We start from the raw sequence: 20,975 nt of genomic DNA, 5'->3' as shown, positions 1-20,975 counted from the left end.
CCTGAGAGGGTCTGTATGTAGAACTAACTGGTGTCTTCTCCCCTGAGAGGGTCTGTATGTAGAACTAACTGGTGTCTTCTCCCCTGAGAGGGTCTGTATGTAGAACTAACTGGTGTCTTCTCCCCTGAGAGGGTCTGTATGTAGAACTAACTGGTGTCTTCTCCCCTGAGAGGGTCTGTATGTAGAACTAACTGGTGTCTTCTCCCCTGAGAGGGTCTGTATGTAGAACTAACTGGTGTCTTCTCCCCTGAGAGGGTCTGTATGTAGAACTAACTGGTGTCTTCTCCCCTGAGAGGGTCTGTATGTAGAACTAACTGGTGTCTTCTCCCCTGAGAGGGTCTGTATGTAGAACTAACTGGTGTCTTCTCCCCTCAGATGGTCTGTATGGGGAGGGGGGGGGGTCACACTGTTCCCCATCAGCCCTAGCAAACACAGCTGATTTAAACTAATTGCGTTCTAAACTGAAGATCATGATTAGTTGATTATTGGAGTCAGGTGTGTTAGCTGGGGCCAAAGTGTGACACCAAACAGGCCCCAGAGGACTGGAGATGTCCATCCCAGGTCTGGAAGAACGCTTTGAAGAATGTTTTACTTGCAACGACAGTCATATATGGTTGTTTTGACCTACTTCGGTTGAATGCAATGACTGTAAGTCGCTCTGTATAAGTTAAATGACTAAAATGTAACTGTTGTCACCTCCTCATTCCAGGGCGCCCTCCTCTGAGCTGTCTGCACTGATTGAGAAGCTGCAGAAGAATGCTGACAAGGTGGAGAAGCTCATCCTTGAGACGGAGCAGAACCTCAACAAGGTAAAGAACCGCATCACACAGAACCTCATAGAACCATTTAGAACATCATAAAACCACACAGAACTGGATAGAATCTCAAAGATCATCATATAACATCGTAGAACCTCATAGAACTGCGTGGAACCACATAGAACCTCAGAACTACATAGAACCTCAAAGAAACACACAGAACTTCGTAGAACGTCACAGAATCTTCTGATACCTTTTGATAATGCAACAACAACAACATCCTATTGGTGGCTCTGGCAGACTGTTGGCAGTATCCTAATTGGCTCTGTGTGGCTCTCAATGTCTTTGACAATATCATATGAAAACCTTTGACTGCTCTGTGTTGTATCAGGATGTGAGTAAGATCAACGAGGGCAAGCAGCCTCTGTACCAGGACGACACCAACAAGCGCATCCTAAGCTCTCTGGAGCTGCTGCAAGGCCTGGATGAGGACGCCGTCGACGCAAAACGCCTGCAGCACCCCCAGGCTGAGATGATAGAGCAGGAGTGAGTTATATTATCTAGTAGATATACCTACTGTACCTGTAGCCCCCCCAGACTGAGATGATAGAGCAGGAGTTATATTATCTAGTAGATATACCTACTGTACCTGTAGCCCCCCCAGACTGAGATGATAGAGCAGGAGTTATATTATCTAGTAGATATACCTACTGTACCTGTAGCCCCCCCAGGCTGAGATGATAGAGCAGGAGTGAGTTATATTATCTAGTAGATATACCTACTGTACCTGTAGCCCCCCAGGCTGAGATGATAGAGCAGGAGTGAGTTATATTATCTAGTAGATATACCTACTGTACCTGTAGCCCCCCAGGCTGAGATGATAGAGCAGGAGTGAGTTATATTATCTAGTAGATATACCTACTGTACCTGTAGCCCCCCAGGCTGAGATGATAGAGCAGGAGTGAGTTATATTATCTAGTAGATATACCTACTGTACCTGTAGCCCCCCCAGGCTGAGATGATAGAGCAGGAGTTATATTATCTAGTAGATATACCTACTGTACCTGTAGCCCCCCCAGGCTGAGATGATAGAGCAGGAGTGAGTTATATTATCTAGTAGATATACCTACTGTACCTGTAGCACCCCCAGACTGAGATGATAGAGCAGGAGTTATATTATCTAGTAGATATACCTACTGTACCTGTAGCACCCCCAGACTGAGATGATAGAGCAGGAGTTATATTATCTAGTAGATATACCTACTGTACCTGTAGCACCACCAGGCTGAGATGATAGAGCAGGAGTGAGTTATATTATCTAGTAGATATACCTACTGTACCTGCAGCCCCCCCAGACTGAGATGATAGAGCAGGAGTGAGTTATATTATCTAGTAGATATACCTACTGTACCTGTAGCCCCCCCAGGCTGAGATGATAGAGCAGGAGTTATATTATCTAGTAGATATACCTACTGTACCTGCAGCCCCCCCAGGCTGAGATGATAGAGCAGGAGTTATATTATCTAGTAGATATACCTACTGTACCTGTAGCCCCCCAGACTGAGATGATAGAGCAGGAGTGAGTTATATTATCTAGTAGATATACCTACTGTACCTGTAGCCCCCCAGACTGAGATGATAGAGCAGGAGTTATATTATCTAGTAGATATACCTACTGTACCTGTAGCCCCCCAGACTGAGATGATAGAGCAGGAGTTATATTATCTAGTAGATATACCTACTGTACCTGTAGCCCCCAGGCTGAGATGATAGAGCAGGAGTTATATTATCTAGTAGATATACCTACTGTACCTGTAGCCCCCAGACTGAGATGATAGAGCAGGAGTGAGTTATATTATCTAGTAGATATACCTACTGTACCTGTAGCCCCCCCAGACTGAGATGATAGAGCAGGAGTGAGTTATATTATCTAGTAGATATACCTACTGTACCTGTAGCCCCCCCAGACTGAGATGATAGAGCAGGAGTGAGTTATATTATCTAGTAGATATACCTACTGTACCTGTAGCACCCCCAGACTGAGATGATAGAGCAGGAGTGAGTTATATTATCTAGTAGATATACCTACTGTACCTGTAGCCCCCCCAGACTGAGATGATAGAGCAGGAGTTATATTATCTAGTAGATATACCTACTGTACCTGTAGCTCCCCCAGGCTGAGATGATAGAGCAGGAGTGAGTTATATTATCTAGTAGATATACCTACTGTACCTGCAGCACCCCCAGACTGTGATGATAGAGCAGGAGTGAGTTATATTATCTAGTAGATATACCTACTGTACCTGTAGCCCCCCCAGACTGAGATGATAGAGCAGGAGTTATATTATCTAGTAGATATACCTACTGTACCTGTAGCCCCCCCAGACTGAGATGATAGAGCAGGAGTTATATTATCTAGTAGATATACCTACTGTACCTGTAGCCCCCCCAGACTGAGATGATAGAGCAGGAGTTATATTATCTAGTAGATATACCTACTGTACCTGTAGCCCCCCCAGGCTGAGATGATAGAGCAGGAGTTATATTATCTAGTAGATATACCTACTGTACCTGTAGCCCCCCCAGGCTGAGATGATAGAGCAGGAGTTATATTATCTAGTAGATATACCTACTGTACCTGTAGCCCCCCCAGACTGAGATGATAGAGCAGGAGTTATATTATCTAGTAGATATACCTACTGTACCTGCAGCACCCCCAGACTGAGATGATAGAGCAGGAGTGAGTTATATTATCTAGTAGATATACCTACTGTACCTGTAGCCCCCCCAGGCTGAGATGATAGAGCAGGAGTTATATTATCTAGTAGATATACCTACTGTACCTGTAGCCCCCCCAGGCTGAGATGATAGAGCAGGAGTTATATTATCTAGTAGATATACCTACTGTACCTGCAGCACCCCCAGACTGAGATGATAGAGCAGGAGTTATATTATCTAGTAGATATACCTACTGTACCTGTAGCCCCCCAGGCTGAGATGATAGAGCAGGAGTTATATTATCTAGTAGATATACCTACTGTACCTGTAGCCCCCCCAGACTGAGATGATAGAGCAGGAGTGAGTTATATTATCTAGTAGATATACCTACTGTACCTGTAGCACCCCCAGACTGAGATGATAGAGCAGGAGTTATATTATCTAGTAGATATACCTACTGTACCTGTAGCCCCCCCAGGCTGAGATGATAGAGCAGGAGTTATATTATCTAGTAGATATACCTACTGTACCTGTAGCCCCCCCAGACTGAGATGATAGAGCAGGAGTGAGTTATATTATCTAGTAGATATACCTACTGTACCTGTAGCCCCCCCAGACTGAGATGATAGAGCAGGAGTGAGTTATATTATCTAGTAGATATACCTACTGTACCTGTAGCACCCCCAGACTGAGATGATAGAGCAGGAGTGAGTTATATTATCTAGTAGATATACCTACTGTACCTGCAGCACCCCCAGACTGAGATGATAGAGCAGGAGTGAGTTATATTATCTAGTAGATATACCTACTGTACCTGCAGCACCCCCAGACTGAGATGATAGAGCAGGAGTTATATTATCTAGTAGATATACCTACTGTACCTGTAGCCCCCCCAGACTGAGATGATAGAGCAGGAGTTATATTATCTAGTAGATATACCTACTGTACCTGCAGCACCCCCAGACTGAGATGATAGAGCAGGAGTTATATTATCTAGTAGATATACCTACTGTACCTGTAGCCCCCCCAGACTGAGATGATAGAGCAGGAGTTATATTATCTAGTAGATATACCTACTGTACCTGCAGCACCCCCAGGCTGAGATGATAGAGCAGGAGTGAGTTATATTATCTAGTAGATATACCTACTGTACCTACAGCACCCCCAAGCTGAGATGATAGAGCAGGAGTGAGTTATATTATCTAGTAGATATACCTACTGTACCTGCAGCCCCCCCAGGCTGAGATGATAGAGCAGGAGTTATATTATCTAGTAGATATACCTACTGTACCTGTAGCCCCCCCAGACTGAGATGATAGAGCAGGAGTTATATTATCTAGTAGATATACCTACTGTACCTGTAGCACCCCCAGACTGAGATGATAGAGCAGGAGTGAGTTATATTATCTAGTAGATATACCTACTGTACCTGTAGCCCCCCAGACTGAGATGATAGAGCAGGAGTTATATTATCTAGTAGATATACCTACTGTACCTGTAGCACCCCCAGACTGAGATGATAGAGCAGGAGTGAGTTATATTATCTAGTAGATATACCTACTGTACCTGTAGCCCCCAGACTGAGATGATAGAGCAGGAGTTATATTATCTAGTAGATATACCTACTGTACCTGTAGCCCCCCCAGGCTGAGATGATAGAGCAGGAGTTATATTATCTAGTAGATATACCTACTGTACCTGTAGCCCCCCCCAGGCTGAGATGATAGAGCAGGAGTGATATTATCTAGTAGATATACCTACTGTACCTGTAGCACCCCCAGACTGAGATGATAGAGCAGGAGTTATATTATCTAGTAGATATACCTACTGTACCTGTAGCCCCCCCAGACTGAGATGATAGAGCAGGAGTTATATTATCTAGTAGATATACCTACTGTACCTGTAGCCCCCCCAGGCTGAGATGATAGAGCAGGAGTGAGTTATATTATCTAGTAGATATACCTACTGTACCTGTAGCCCCCCAGGCTGAGATGATAGAGCAGGAGTTATATTATCTAGTAGATATACCTACTGTACCTGTAGCCCCCCCAGGCTGAGATGATAGAGCAGGAGTGAGTTATATTATCTAGTAGATATACCTACTGTACCTGTAGCCCCCCCAGGCTGAGATGATAGAGCAGGAGTGAGTTATATTATCTAGTAGATATACCTACTGTACCTGTAGCCCCCCCAGGCTGAGATGATAGAGCAGGAGTTATATTATCTAGTAGATATACCTACTGTACCTGTAGCACCCCCAGACTGAGATGATAGAGCAGGAGTGAGTTATATTATCTAGTAGATATACCTACTGTACCTGTAGCACCCCCAGGTTGAGATGATAGAGCAGGAGTGAGTTATATTATCTAGTAGATATACCTACTGTACCTGTAGCCCCCCCAGACTGAGATGATAGAGCAGGAGTTATATTATCTAGTAGATATACCTACTGTACCTGTAGCACCCCCAGACTGAGATGATAGAGCAGGAGTGAGTTATATTATCTAGTAGATATACCTACTGTACCTGTAGCCCCCCCAGACTGAGATGATAGAGCAGGAGTTATATTATCTAGTAGATATACCTACTGTACCTGTAGCCCCCCCAGACTGAGATGATAGAGCAGGAGTGAGTTATATTATCTAGTAGATATACCTACTGTACCTGTAGCACCCCCAGGCTGAGATGATAGAGCAGGAGTGAGTTATATTATCTAGTAGATATACCTACTGTACCTGTAGCACCCCCAGACTGAGATGATAGAGCAGGAGTTATATTATCTAGTAGATATACCTACTGTACCTGTAGCACCCCCAGGCTGAGATGATAGAGCAGGAGTTATATTATCTAGTAGATATACCTACTGTACCTGTAGCCCCCCCAGACTGAGATGATAGAGCAGGAGTGAGTTATATTATCTAGTAGATATACCTACTGTACCTGTAGCACCCCCAGACTGAGATGATAGAGCAGGAGTGAGTTATATTATCTAGTAGATATACCTACTGTACCTGTAGCACCCCCAGACTGAGATGATAGAGCAGGAGTTATATTATCTAGTAGATATACCTACTGTACCTGTAGCCCCCCCAGACTGAGATGATAGAGCAGGAGTGAGTTATATTATCTAGTAGATATACCTACTGTACCTGTAGCACCCCCAGACTGAGATGATAGAGCAGGAGTGAGTTATATTATCTAGTAGATATACCTACTGTACCTGCAGCCCCCCCAGACTGAGATGATAGAGCAGGAGTGAGTTATATTATCTAGTAGATATACCTACTGTACCTGCAGCACCACCAGGCTGAGATGATAGAGCAGGAGTTATATTATCTAGTAGATATACCTACTGTACCTGTAGCCCCCCAGGCTGAGATGATAGAGCAGGAGTGAGTTATATTATCTAGTAGATATACCTACTGTACCTGTAGCCCCCCCAGGCTGAGATGATAGAGCAGGAGTTATATTATCTAGTAGATATACCTACTGTACCTGTAGCACCCCCAGGCTGAGATGATAGAGCAGGAGTGAGTTATATTATCTAGTAGATATACCTACTGTACCTGTAGCACCACCAGGCTGAGATGATAGAGCAGGAGTGAGTTATATTATCTAGTAGATATACCTACTGTACCTGTAGCCCCCCCAGGCTGAGATGATAGAGCAGGAGTGAGTTATATTATCTAGTAGATATACCTACTGTACCTGCAGCACCCCCAGACTGAGATGATAGAGCAGGAGTTATATTATCTAGTAGATATACCTACTGTACCTGTAGCCCCCCCAGGCTGAGATGATAGAGCAGGAGTGAGTTATATTATCTAGTAGATATACCTACTGTACCTGTAGCCCCCCCAGGCTGAGATGATAGAGCAGGAGTGAGTTATATTATCTAGTAGATATACCTACTGTACCTGCAGCACCACCAGACTGAGATGATAGAGCAGGAGTGAGTTATATTATCTAGTAGATATACCTACTGTACCTGCAGCACCCCCAGACTGAGATGATAGAGCAGGAGTGAGTTATATTATCTAGTAGATATACCTACTGTACCTGCAGCCCCCCCAGACTGAGATGATAGAGCAGGAGTGAGTTATATTATCTAGTAGATATACCTACTGTACCTGCAGCACCACCAGACTGAGATGATAGAGCAGGAGTTATATTATCTAGTAGATATACCTACTGTACCTGCAGCCCCCCCAGGCTGAGATGATAGAGCAGGAGTTATATTATCTAGTAGATATACCTACTGTACCTGCAGCACCCCCAGACTGAGATGATAGAGCAGGAGTTATATTATCTAGTAGATATACCTACTGTACCTGTAGCCCCCCCAGGCTGAGATGATAGAGCAGGAGGGAGTTATATTATCTAGTAGATATACCTACTGTACCTGTAGCCCCCCCAGGCTGAGATGATAGAGCAGGAGGGAGTTATATTATCTAGTAGATATACCTACTGTACCTGTAGCCCCCCCAGGCTGAGATGATAGAGCAGGAGGGAGTTATATTATCTAGTAGATATACCTACTGTACCTGCAGCCCCCCCAGACTGAGATGATAGAGCAGGAGTTATATTATCTAGTAGATATACCTACTGTACCTGCAGCACCCCCAGACTGAGATGATAGAGCAGGAGTGAGTTATATTATCTAGTAGATATACCTACTGTACCTGCAGCCCCCCCAGACTGAGATGATAGAGCAGGAGTGAGTTATATTATCTAGTAGATATACCTACTGTACCTGTAGCACCCCCAGGCTGAGATGATAGAGCAGGAGTTATATTATCTAGTAGATATACCTACTGTACCTGCAGCCCCCCCAGGCTGAGATGATAGAGCAGGAGTTATATTATCTAGTAGATATACCTACTGTACCTGTAGCACCCCCAGACTGAGATGATAGAGCAGGAGTGAGTTATATTATCTAGTAGATATACCTACTGTACCTGCAGCACCCCCAGACTGAGATGATAGAGCAGGAGTTATATTATCTAGTAGATATACCTACTGTACCTGTAGCCCCCCCAGACTGAGATGATAGAGCAGGAGTGAGTTATATTATCTAGTAGATATACCTACTGTACCTGCAGCACCCCCAGACTGAGATGATAGAGCAGGAGTGAGTTATATTATCTAGTAGATATACCTACTGTACCTGTAGCACCCCCAGACTGAGATGATAGAGCAGGAGTTATATTATCTAGTAGATATACCTACTGTACCTGCAGCACCCCCAGACTGAGATGATAGAGCAGGAGTTATATTATCTAGTAGATATACCTACTGTACCTGTAGCACCCCCAGACTGAGATGATAGAGCAGGAGTTATATTATCTAGTAGATATACCTACTGTACCTGCAGCACCCCCAGACTGAGATGATAGAGCAGGAGTTATATTATCTAGTAGATATACCTACTGTACCTGCAGCCCCCCCAGACTGAGATGATAGAGCAGGAGTGAGTTATATTATCTAGTAGATATACCTACTGTACCTGCAGCACCCCCAGACTGAGATGATAGAGCAGGAGTGAGTTATATTATCTAGTAGATATACCTACTGTACCTGCAGCCCCCCCAGGCTGAGATGATAGAGCAGGAGTTATATTATCTAGTAGATATACCTACTGTACCTGTAGCCCCCCCAGGCTGAGATGATAGAGCAGGAGTTATATTATCTAGTAGATATACCTACTGTACCTGTAGCACCACCAGGCTGAGATGATAGAGCAGGAGTGAGTTATATTATCTAGTAGATATACCTACTGTACCTGCAGCACCCCCAGACTGAGATGATAGAGCAGGAGTTATATTATCTAGTAGATATACCTACTGTACCTGTAGCCCCCCCAGACTGAGATGATAGAGCAGGAGTGAGTTATATTATCTAGTAGATATACCTACTGTACCTGTAGCCCCCCCAGGCTGAGATGATAGAGCAGGAGTGAGTTATATTATCTAGTAGATATACATAACACTAGATATACCTACTGTACCTGTAGCACCCCCAGACTGAGATGATAGAGCAGGAGTGAGTTATATTATCTAGTAGATATACCTACTGTACCTGCAGCACCCCCAAGCTGAGATGATAGAGCAGGAGTGAGTTATATTATCTAGTAGATATACATAACACTAGATATACCTACTGTACCTGCAGCACCCCCAAGCTGAGATGATAGAGCAGGAGTGAGTTATATTATCTAGTAGATATACCTACTGTACCTGTAGCACCCCCAGGCTGAGATGATAGAGCAGGAGTTATATTATCTAGTAGATATACCTACTGTACCTGTAGCCCCCCCAGGCTGAGATGATAGAGCAGGAGTGAGTTATATTATCTAGTAGATATACCTACTGTACCTGCAGCACCACCAGGCTGAGATGATAGAGCAGGAGTGAGTTATATTATCTAGTAGATATACCTACTGTACCTGCAGCACCACCAGGCTGAGATGATAGAGCAGGAGTGAGTTATATTATCTAGTAGATATACCTACTGTACCTGTAGCCCCCCCAGGCTGAGATGATAGAGCAGGAGTGAGTTATATTATCTAGTAGATATACCTACTGTACCTGTAGCCCCCCCAGACTGAGATGATAGAGCAGGAGTTATATTATCTAGTAGATATACCTACTGTACCTGTAGCCCCCCCAGGCTGAGATGATAGAGCAGGAGTGAGTTATATTATCTAGTAGATATACCTACTGTACCTGCAGCACCACCAGGCTGAGATGATAGAGCAGGAGTGAGTTATATTATCTAGTAGATATACCTACTGTACCTGCAGCACCACCAGGCTGAGATGATAGAGCAGGAGTGAGTTATATTATCTAGTAGATATACCTACTGTACCTGTAGCCCCCCCAGGCTGAGATGATAGAGCAGGAGTGAGTTATATTATCTAGTAGATATACCTACTGTACCTGTAGCCCCCCCAGGCTGAGATGATAGAGCAGGAGTGAGTTATATTATCTAGTAGATATACCTACTGTACCTGCAGCCCCCCCAGGCTGAGATGATAGAGCAGGAGTTATATTATCTAGTAGATATACCTACTGTACCTGTAGCCCCCCCAGGCTGAGATGATAGAGCAGGAGTTATATTATCTAGTAGATATACCTACTGTACCTGCAGCACCCCCAGACTGAGATGATAGAGCAGGAGTGAGTTATATTATCTAGTAGATATACCTACTGTACCTGTAGCCCCCCCAGACTGAGATGATAGAGCAGGAGTGAGTTATATTATCTAGTAGATATACCTACTGTACCTGCAGCCCCCCCAGACTGAGATGATAGAGCAGGAGTTATATTATCTAGTAGATATACCTACTGTACCTGTAGCCCCCCCAGGCTGAGATGATAGAGCAGGAGTTGTATTATCTAGTAGATATACCTACTGTACCTGTAGCCCCCCCAGGCTGAGATGATAGAGCAGGAGTGAGTTATATTATCTAGTAGATATACCTACTGTACCTGCAGCCCCCCCAGACTGAGATGATAGAGCAGGAGTGAGTTATATTATCTAGTAGATATACCTACTGTACCTGTAGCACCCCCAGACTGAGAGGATAGAGCAGGAGTGAGTTATATTATCTAGTAGATATACCTACTGTACCTGCAGCCCCCCCAGACTGAGATGATAGAGCAGGAGTGAGTTATATTATCTAGTAGATATACCTACTGTACCTGCAGCCCCCCCAGGCTGAGATGATAGAGCAGGAGTTATATTATCTAGTAGATATACCTACTGTACCTGTAGCACCCCCATGCTGAGATGATAGAGCAGGAGTTATATTATCTAGTAGATATACCTACTGTACCTGCAGCACCCCCAGACTGAGATGATAGAGCAGGAGTGAGTTATATTATCTAGTAGATATACCTACTGTACCTGTAGCCCCCCCAAGCTGAGATGATAGAGCAGGAGTGAGTTATATTATCTAGTAGATATACCTACTGTACCTGCAGCACCCCCAGGCTGAGATGATAGAGCAGGAGTTATATTATCTAGTAGATATACCTACTGTACCTGCAGCACCCCCAGACTGAGATGATAGAGCAGGAGTGAGTTATATTATCTAGTAGATATACCTACTGTACCTGTAGCCCCCCCAGACTGAGATGATAGAGCAGGAGTGAGTTATATTATCTAGTAGATATACCTACTGTACCTGCAGCACCCCCAGACTGAGATGATAGAGCAGGAGTTATATTATCTAGTAGATATACCTACTGTACCTGTAGCCCCCCCAGACTGAGATGATAGAGCAGGAGTGAGTTATATTATCTAGTAGATATACCTACTGTACCTGTAGCACCCCCAGACTGAGATGATAGAGCAGGAGTGAGTTATATTATCTAGTAGATATACCTACTGTACCTGTAGCACCCCCAGACTGAGATGATAGAGCAGGAGTGAGTTATATTATCTAGTAGATATACCTACTGTACCTGTAGCACCCCCAGACTGAGATGATAGAGCAGGAGTGAGTTATATTATCTAGTAGATATACCTACTGTACCTGTAGCACCCCCAGACTGAGATGATAGAGCAGGAGTGAGTTATATTATCTAGTAGATATACCTACTGTACCTGCAGCACCCCCAAGCTGAGATGATAGAGCAGGAGTGAGTTATATTATCTAGTAGATATACCTACTGTACCTGTAGCACCCCCAGACTGAGATGATAGAGCAGGAGTGAGTTATATTATCTAGTAGATATACCTACTGTACCTGCAGCACCCCCAAGCTGAGATGATAGAGCAGGAGTGAGTTATATTATCTAGTAGATATACATAACACTAGATATACCTACTGTACCTGCAGCACCCCCAAGCTGAGATGATAGAGCAGGAGTGAGTTATATTATCTAGTAGATATACCTACTGTACCTGCAGCACCCCCAAGCTGAGATGATAGAGCAGGAGTGAGTTATATTATCTAGTAGATATACATAACACTAGATATACCTACTGTACCTGCAGCACCCCCAAGCTGAGATGATAGAGCAGGAGTGAGTTATATTATCTAGTAGATATACCTACTGTACCTGTAGCCCCCCCAGGCTGAGATGATAGAGCAGGAGTTATATTATCTAGTAGATATACCTACTGTACCTGCAGCACCCCCAGACTGAGATGATAGAGCAGGAGTGAGTTATATTATCTAGTAGATATACCTACTGTACCTGTAGCCCCCCCAGACTGAGATGATAGAGCAGGAGTGAGTTATATTATCTAGTAGATATACCTACTGTACCTGTAGCACCCCCAGACTGTGATGATAGAGCAGGAGTGAGTTATATTATCTAGTAGATATACCTACTGTACCTGTAGCACCCCCAGGCTGAGATGATAGAGCAGGAGTGAGTTATATTATCTAGTAGATATACCTACTGTACCTGTAGCCCCCCCAGGCTGAGATGATAGAGCAGGAGTGAGTTATATTATCTAGTAGATATACCTACTGTACCTGCAGCACCCCCAGACTGAGATGATAGAGCAGGAGTGAGTTATATTATCTAGTAGATATACCTACTGTACCTGTAGCCCCCCCAGGCTGAGATGATAGAGCAGGAGTGAGTTATATTATCTAGTAGATATACCTACTGTACCTGCAGCCCCCCCAGGCTGAGATGATAGAGCAGGAGTTATATTATCTAGTAGATATACCTACTGTACCTGCAGCCCCCACCGACTGAGATGATAGAGCAGGAGTGAGTTATATTATCTAGTAGATATACCTACTGTACCTGCAGCACCCCCAGGCTGAGATGATAGAGCAGGAGTTATATTATCTAGTAGATATACCTACTGTACCTGCAGCACCCCCAGACTGAGATGATAGAGCAGGAGTGAGTTATATTATCTAGTAGATATACCTACTGTACCTGCAGCACCCCCAGGCTGAGATGATAGAGCAGGAGTTATATTATCTAGTAGATATACCTACTGTACCTGCAGCACCCCCAGACTGAGATGATAGAGCAGGAGTGAGTTATATTATCTAGTAGATATACCTACTGTACCTGCAGCACCACCAGGCTGAGATGATAGAGCAGGAGTTATATTATCTAGTAGATATACCTACTGTACCTGCAGCACCCCCAGGCTGAGATGATAGAGCAGGAGTTATATTATCTAGTAGATATACCTACTGTACCTGTAGCCCCCCCAGGCTGAGATGATAGAGCAGGAGTGAGTTATATTATCTAGTAGATATACCTACTGTACCTGCAGCACCCCCAGGCTGAGATGATAGAGCAGGAGTTATATTATCTAGTAGATATACCTACTGTACCTGTAGCCCCCCCAGGCTGAGATGATAGAGCAGGAGTGAGTTATATTATCTAGTAGATATACCTACTGTACCTGCAGCCCCCCCAGACTGAGATGATAGAGCAGGAGTGAGTTATATTATCTAGTAGATATACCTACTGTACCTGTAGCACCCCCAGACTGAGATGATAGAGCAGGAGTGAGTTATATTATCTAGTAGATATACCTGCAGCCCCCCCAGGCTGAGATGATAGAGCAGGAGTGAGTTATATTATCTAGTAGATATACCTACTGTACCTGTAGCACCACCAGGCTGAGATGATAGAGCAGGAGTTATATTATCTAGTAGATATACCTACTGTACCTGTAGCCCCCCCAGGCTGAGATGATAGAGCAGGAGTTATATTATCTAGTAGATATACCTACTGTACCTGCAGCCCCCCCAGACTGAGATGATAGAGCAGGAGTGAGTTATATTATCTAGTAGATATACCTACTGTACCTGTAGCACCCCCAGGCTGAGATGATAGAGCAGGAGTGAGTTATATTATCTAGTAGATATACCTACTGTACCTGTAGCCCCCCCAGGCTGAGATGATAGAGCAGGAGTTATATTATCTAGTAGATATACCTACTGTACCTGTAGCCCCCCCAGACTGAGATAATAGAGCAGGAGTTATATTATCTAGTAGATATACCTACTGTACCTACAGCACCCCCAGGCTGAGATGATAGAGCAGGAGTGAGTTATATTATCTAGTAGATATACCTACTGTACCTGTAGCCCCCCCAGGCTGAGATGATAGAGCAGGAGTGAGTTATATTATCTAGTAGATATACCTACTGTACCTGCAGCCCCCCCAGGCTGAGATGATAGAGCAGGAGTGAGTTATATTATCTAGTAGATATACCTACTGTACCTGCAGCCCCCCCAGGCTGAGATGATAGAGCAGGAGTGAGTTATATTATCTAGTAGATATACCTACTGTACCTGCAGCCCCCCAGGCTGAGATGATAGAGCAGGAGTGAGTTATATTATCTAGTAGATATACCTACTGTACCTGTAGCCCCCCCAGACTGAGATGATAGAGCAGGAGTTATATTATCTAGTAGATATACCTACTGTACCTGTAGCCCCCCCAGACTGAGATGATAGAGCAGGAGTGAGTTATATTATCTAGTAGATATACCTACTGTACCTGCAGCACCCCCAGGCTGAGATGATAGAGCAGGAGTGAGTTATATTATCTAGTAGATATACCTACTGTACCTGTAGCACCTCCAGACTGAGATGATAGAGCAGGAGTTATATTATCTAGTAGATATACCTACTGTACCTGCAGCACCCCCAGGCTGAGATGATAGAGCAGGAGTGAGTTATATTATCTAGTAGATATACCTACTGTACCTGTAGCACCTCCAGGCTGAGATGATAGAGCAGGAGTTATATTATCTAGTAGATATACCTACTGTACCTGCAGCACCCCCAGACTGAGATGATAGAGCAGGAGTTATATTATCTAGTAGATATACCTACTGTACCTGCAGCACCCCCAGACTGAGATGATAGAGCAGGAGTTATATTATCTAGTAGATATACCTACTGTACCTGCAGCACCCCCAGACTGAGATGATAGAGCAGGAGTGAGTTATATTATCTAGTAGATATACCTACTGTACCTGTAGCACCCCCATGCTGAGATGATAGAGCAGGAGTGAGTTATATTATCTAGTAGATATACCTACTGTACCTGTAGCCCCCCCAGGCTGAGATGATAGAGCAGGAGTTATATTATCTAGTAGATATACCTACTGTACCTGCAGCACCACCAGACTGAGATGATAGAGCAGGAGTTATATTATCTAGTAGATATACCTACTGTACCTGCAGCACCCCCAGACTGAGATGATAGAGCAGGAGTTATATTATCTAGTAGATATACCTACTGTACCTGCAGCCCCCCCAGGCTGAGATGATAGAGCAGGAGTGAGTTATATTATCTAGTAGATATACCTACTGTACCTGCAGCACCCCCAGACTGAGATGATAGAGCAGGAGTTATATTATCTAGTAGATATACCTACTGTACCTGTAGCCCCCCCAGACTGAGATGATAGAGCAGGAGTTATATTATCTAGTAGATATACCTACTGTACCTGTAGCACCCCCAGGCTGAGATGATAGAGCAGGAGTTATATTATCTAGTAGATATACCTACTGTACCTGTAGCCCCCCCAGACTGAGATGATAGAGCAGGAGTTATATTATCTAGTAGATATACCTACTGTACCTGTAGCCCCCCCAGGCTGAGATGATAGAGCAGGAGTGAGTTATATTATCTAGTAGATATACCTACTGTACCTGCAGCCCCCCCAGGCTGAGATGATAGAGCAGGAGTGAGTTATATTATCTAGTAGATATACCTACTGTACCTGCAGCATCACCAGACTGAGATGATAGAGCAGGAGTGAGTTATATTATCTAGTAGATATACCTACTGTACCTGCAGCCCCCCCAGACTGAGATGATAGAGCAGGAGTGAGTTATATTATCTAGTAGATATACCTACTGTACCTGTAGCCCCCCCAGGCTGAGATGATAGAGCAGGAGTGAGTTATATTATCTAGTAGATATACCTACTGTACCTGTAGCCCCCCCAGGCTGAGATGATAGAGCAGGAGTGAGTTATATTATCTAGTAGATATACCTACTGTACCTGCAGCACCCCCAGGCTGAGATGATAGAGCAGGAGTGAGTTATATTATCTAGTAGATATACCTACTGTACCTGCAGCACCCCCAGACTGAGATGATAGAGCAGGAGTGAGTTATATTATCTAGTAGATATACCTACTGTACCTGTAGCCCCCCCAGGCTGAGATGATAGAGCAGGAGTTATATTATCTAGTAGATATACCTACTGTACCTGTAGCCCCCCCAGGCTGAGATGATAGAGCAGGAGTTATATTATCTAGTAGATATACCTACTGTACCTGTAGCACCCCCAGACTGAGATGATAGAGCAGGAGTGAGTTATATTATCTAGTAGATATACCTACTGTACCTGTAGCACCCCCAGACTGAGATGATAGAGCAGGAGTGAGTTATATTATCTAGTAGATATACCTACTGTACCTGCAGCACCACCAGGCTGAGATGATAGAGCAGGAGTGAGTTATATTATCTAGTAGATATACCTACTGCACCTGTAGCACCCCCAGACTGAGATGATAGAGCAGGAGTGAGTTATATTATCTAGTAGATATACCTACTGTACCTGCAGCCCCCCCAGGCTGAGATGATAGAGCAGGAGTTATATTATCTAGTAGATATACCTACTGCACCTGTAGCACCCCCAGACTGAGATGATAGAGCAGGAGTGAGTTATATTATCTAGTAGATATACCTACTGTACCTGCAGCCCCCCCAGGCTGAGATGATAGAGCAGGAGTTATATTATCTAGTAGATATACCTACTGCACCTGTAGCACCCCCAGACTGAGATGATAGAGCAGGAGTGAGTTATATTATCTAGTAGATATACCTACTGTACCTGTAGCCCCCCCAGGCTGAGATGATAGAGCAGGAGTGAGTTATATTATCTAGTAGATATACCTACTGTACCTGCAGCACCCCCAGGCTGAGATGATAGAGCAGGAGTTATATTATCTAGTAGATATACCTACTGTACCTGCAGCCCCCCCAGACTGAGATGATAGAGCAGGAGTGAGTTATATTATCTAGTAGATATACCTACTGTACCTGCAGCACCACCAGGCTGAGATGATAGAGCAGGAGTTATATTATCTAGTAGATATACCTACTGTACCTGCAGCACCCCCAGACTGAGATGATAGAGCAGGAGTGAGTTATATTATCTAGTAGATATACCTACTGTACCTGCAGCCCCCCCAGGCTGAGATGATAGAGCAGGAGTTATATTATCTAGTAGATATACCTACTGTACCTGCAGCACCCCCAGACTGAGATGATAGAGCAGGAGTGAGTTATATTATCTAGTAGATATACCTACTGTACCTGCAGCACCCCCAGGCTGAGATGATAGAGCAGGAGTGAGTTATATTATCTAGTAGATATACCTACTGTACCTGCAGCCCCCCCAGGCTGAGATGATAGAGCAGGAGTGAGTTATATTATCTAGTAGATATACCTACTGTACCTGCAGCACCACCAGGCTGAGATGATAGAGCAGGAGTTATATTATCTAGTAGATATACCTACTGTACCTGCAGCACCCCCAGACTGAGATGATAGAGCAGGAGTGAGTTATATTATCTAGTAGATATACCTACTGTACCTGTAGCCCCCCCAGGCTGAGATGATAGAGCAGGAGTTATATTATCTAGTAGATATACCTACTGTACCTGTAGCCCCCCCAGACTGAGATGATAGAGCAGGAGTTATATTATCTAGTAGATATACCTACTGTACCTGTAGCCCCCCAGACTGAGATGATAGAGCAGGAGTTATATTATCTAGTAGATATACCTACTGTACCTGTAGCCCCCAGACTGAGATGATAGAGCAGGAGTTATATTATCTAGTAGATATACCTACTGTACCTGTAGCCCCCCCAGGCTGAGATGATAGAGCAGGAGTGAGTTATATTATCTAGTAGATATACCTACTGTACCTGTAGCACCCCCAGACTGAGATGATAGAGCAGGAGTGAGTTATATTATCTAGTAGATATACCTACTGTACCTACAGCACCCCCAGGCTGAGATGATAGAGCAGGAGTTATATTATCTAGTAGATATACCTACTGTACCTGCAGCACCACCAGGCTGAGATGATAGAGCAGGAGTGAGTTATATTATCTAGTAGATATACCTACTGTACCTGTAGCACCCCCAGGCTGAGATGATAGAGCAGGAGTTATATTATCTAGTAGATATACCTACTGTACCTGCAGCCCCCCCAGGCTGAGATGATAGAGCAGGAGTGAGTTATATTATCTAGTAGATATACCTACTGTACCTGTAGCCCCCCCAGGCTGAGATGATAGAGCAGGAGTTATATTATCTAGTAGATATACCTACTGTACCTGCAGCACCCCCAGACTGAGATGATAGAGCAGGAGTTATATTATCTAGTAGATATACCTACTGTACCTGCAGCACCCCCAGACTGAGATGATAGAGCAGGAGTTATATTATCTAGTAGATATACCTACTGTACCTGCAGCACCCCCAGACTGAGATGATAGAGCAGGAGTTATATTATCTAGTAGATATACCTACTGTACCTGTAGCCCCCCCAGGCTGAGATGATAGAGCAGGAGTGAGTTATATTATCTAGTAGATATACCTACTGTACCTGCAGCCCCCCCAGGCTGAGATGATAGAGCAGGAGTTATATTATCTAGTAGATATACATAACACTAGATATACCTACTGTACCTGCAGCCCCCCCAGGCTGAGATGATAGAGCAGGAGTTATATTATCTAGTAGATATACCTACTGTACCTGTAGCACCCCCAGGCTGAGATGATAGAGCAGGAGTTATATTATCTAGTAGATATACATAACACTAGATATACCTACTGTACCTGCAGCCCCCCCAGGCTGAGATGATAGAGCAGGAGTTATATTATCTAGTAGATATACCTACTGTACCTGTAGCACCCCCAGGCTGAGATGATAGAGCAGGAGTTATATTATCTAGTAGATATACCTACTGTACCTGCAGCCCCCCCAGACTGAGATGATAGAGCAGGAGTGAGTTATATTATCTAGTAGATATACCTACTGTACCTGTAGCACCCCCAGGCTGAGATGATAGAGCAGGAGTTATATTATCTAGTAGATATACCTACTGTACCTGCAGCACCCCCAGACTGAGATGATAGAGCAGGAGTGAGTTATATTATCTAGTAGATATACCTACTGTACCTGTAGCCCCCCCAGACTGAGATGATAGAGCAGGAGTTATATTATCTAGTAGATATACCTACTGTACCTGCAGCCCCCCCAGGCTGAGATGATAGAGCAGGAGTGAGTTATATTATCTAGTAGATATACCTACTGTACCTGTAGCCCCCCCAGGCTGAGATGATAGAGCAGGAGTGAGTTATATTATCTAGTAGATATACCTACTGTACCTGTAGCCCCCCCAGGCTGAGATGATAGAGCAGGAGTTATATTATCTAGTAGATATACCTACTGTACCTGCAGCACCCCCAGACTGAGATGATAGAGCAGGAGTTATATTATCTAGTAGATATACCTACTGTACCTGTAGCACCACCAGGCTGAGATGATAGAGCAGGAGTGAGTTATATTATCTAGTAGATATACCTACTGTACCTGTAGCACCACCAGGCTGAGATGATAGAGCAGGAGTGAGTTATATTATCTAGTAGATATACCTACTGTACCTGCAGCACCCCCAGACTGAGATGATAGAGCAGGAGTGAGTTATATTATCTAGTAGATATACCTACTGTACCTGTAGCCCCCCCAGGCTGAGATGATAGAGCAGGAGTGAGTTATATTATCTAGTAGATATACCTACTGTACCTGCAGCCCCCCCCCCAGGCTGAGATGATAGAGCAGGAGTGAGTTATATTATCTAGTAGATATACCTACTGTACCTGCAGCACCACCAGACTGAGATGATAGAGCAGGAGTGAGTTATATTATCTAGTAGATATACCTACTGTACCTGTAGCACCCCCAGGCTGAGATGATAGAGCAGGAGTTATATTATCTAGTAGATATACCTACTGTACCTGTAGCACCCCCATGCTGAGATGATAGAGCAGGAGTGAGTTATATTATCTAGTAGATATACCTACTGTACCTGCAGCACCCCCAGACTGAGATGATAGAGCAGGAGTTATATTATCTAGTAGATATACCTACTGTACCTGCAGCCCCCCCAGACTGAGATGATAGAGCAGGAGTGAGTTATATTATCTAGTAGATATACCTACTGTACCTGCAGCCCCCCCAGGCTGAGATGATAGAGCAGGAGTGAGTTATATTATCTAGTAGATATACCTACTGTACCTGTAGCCCCCCCAGACTGAGATGATAGAGCAGGAGTGAGTTATATTATCTAGTAGATATACCTACTGTACCTGCAGCACCACCAGGCTGAGATGATAGAGCAGGAGTTATATTATCTAGTAGATATACCTACTGTACCTGTAGCACCCCCAGACTGAGATGATAGAG

The 20,975-nt window shown here is 44.0% G+C and overlaps 1 protein-coding gene across 1 annotated transcript in view; it reads left to right on the top strand.

Moving 5' to 3' along the window:
* Positions 1-692: 692 nt before the first annotated feature.
* LOC135538320 (periplakin-like) overlaps positions 693-20,975 on the top strand; it is a gene marked incomplete at its 5' end in the record, with an annotated part of 61,706 nt that continues 41,423 nt past the window's right edge. Inside the window, 2 exons of the mRNA XM_064964234.1 lie at positions 693-809; positions 1,150-1,304. Of these exons, the coding sequence (XP_064820306.1) occupies positions 693-809; positions 1,150-1,304 (272 nt within the window). The remainder of the gene's footprint in view (positions 810-1,149; positions 1,305-20,975) is intronic.

Source organism: Oncorhynchus masou, unplaced genomic scaffold (assembly GCF_036934945.1).
Source record: "Oncorhynchus masou masou isolate Uvic2021 unplaced genomic scaffold, UVic_Omas_1.1 unplaced_scaffold_941, whole genome shotgun sequence".
NCBI lineage: Eukaryota > Metazoa > Chordata > Actinopteri > Salmoniformes > Salmonidae > Oncorhynchus > Oncorhynchus masou.
This window is presented reverse-complemented; position numbering and strand designations above follow the sequence as displayed.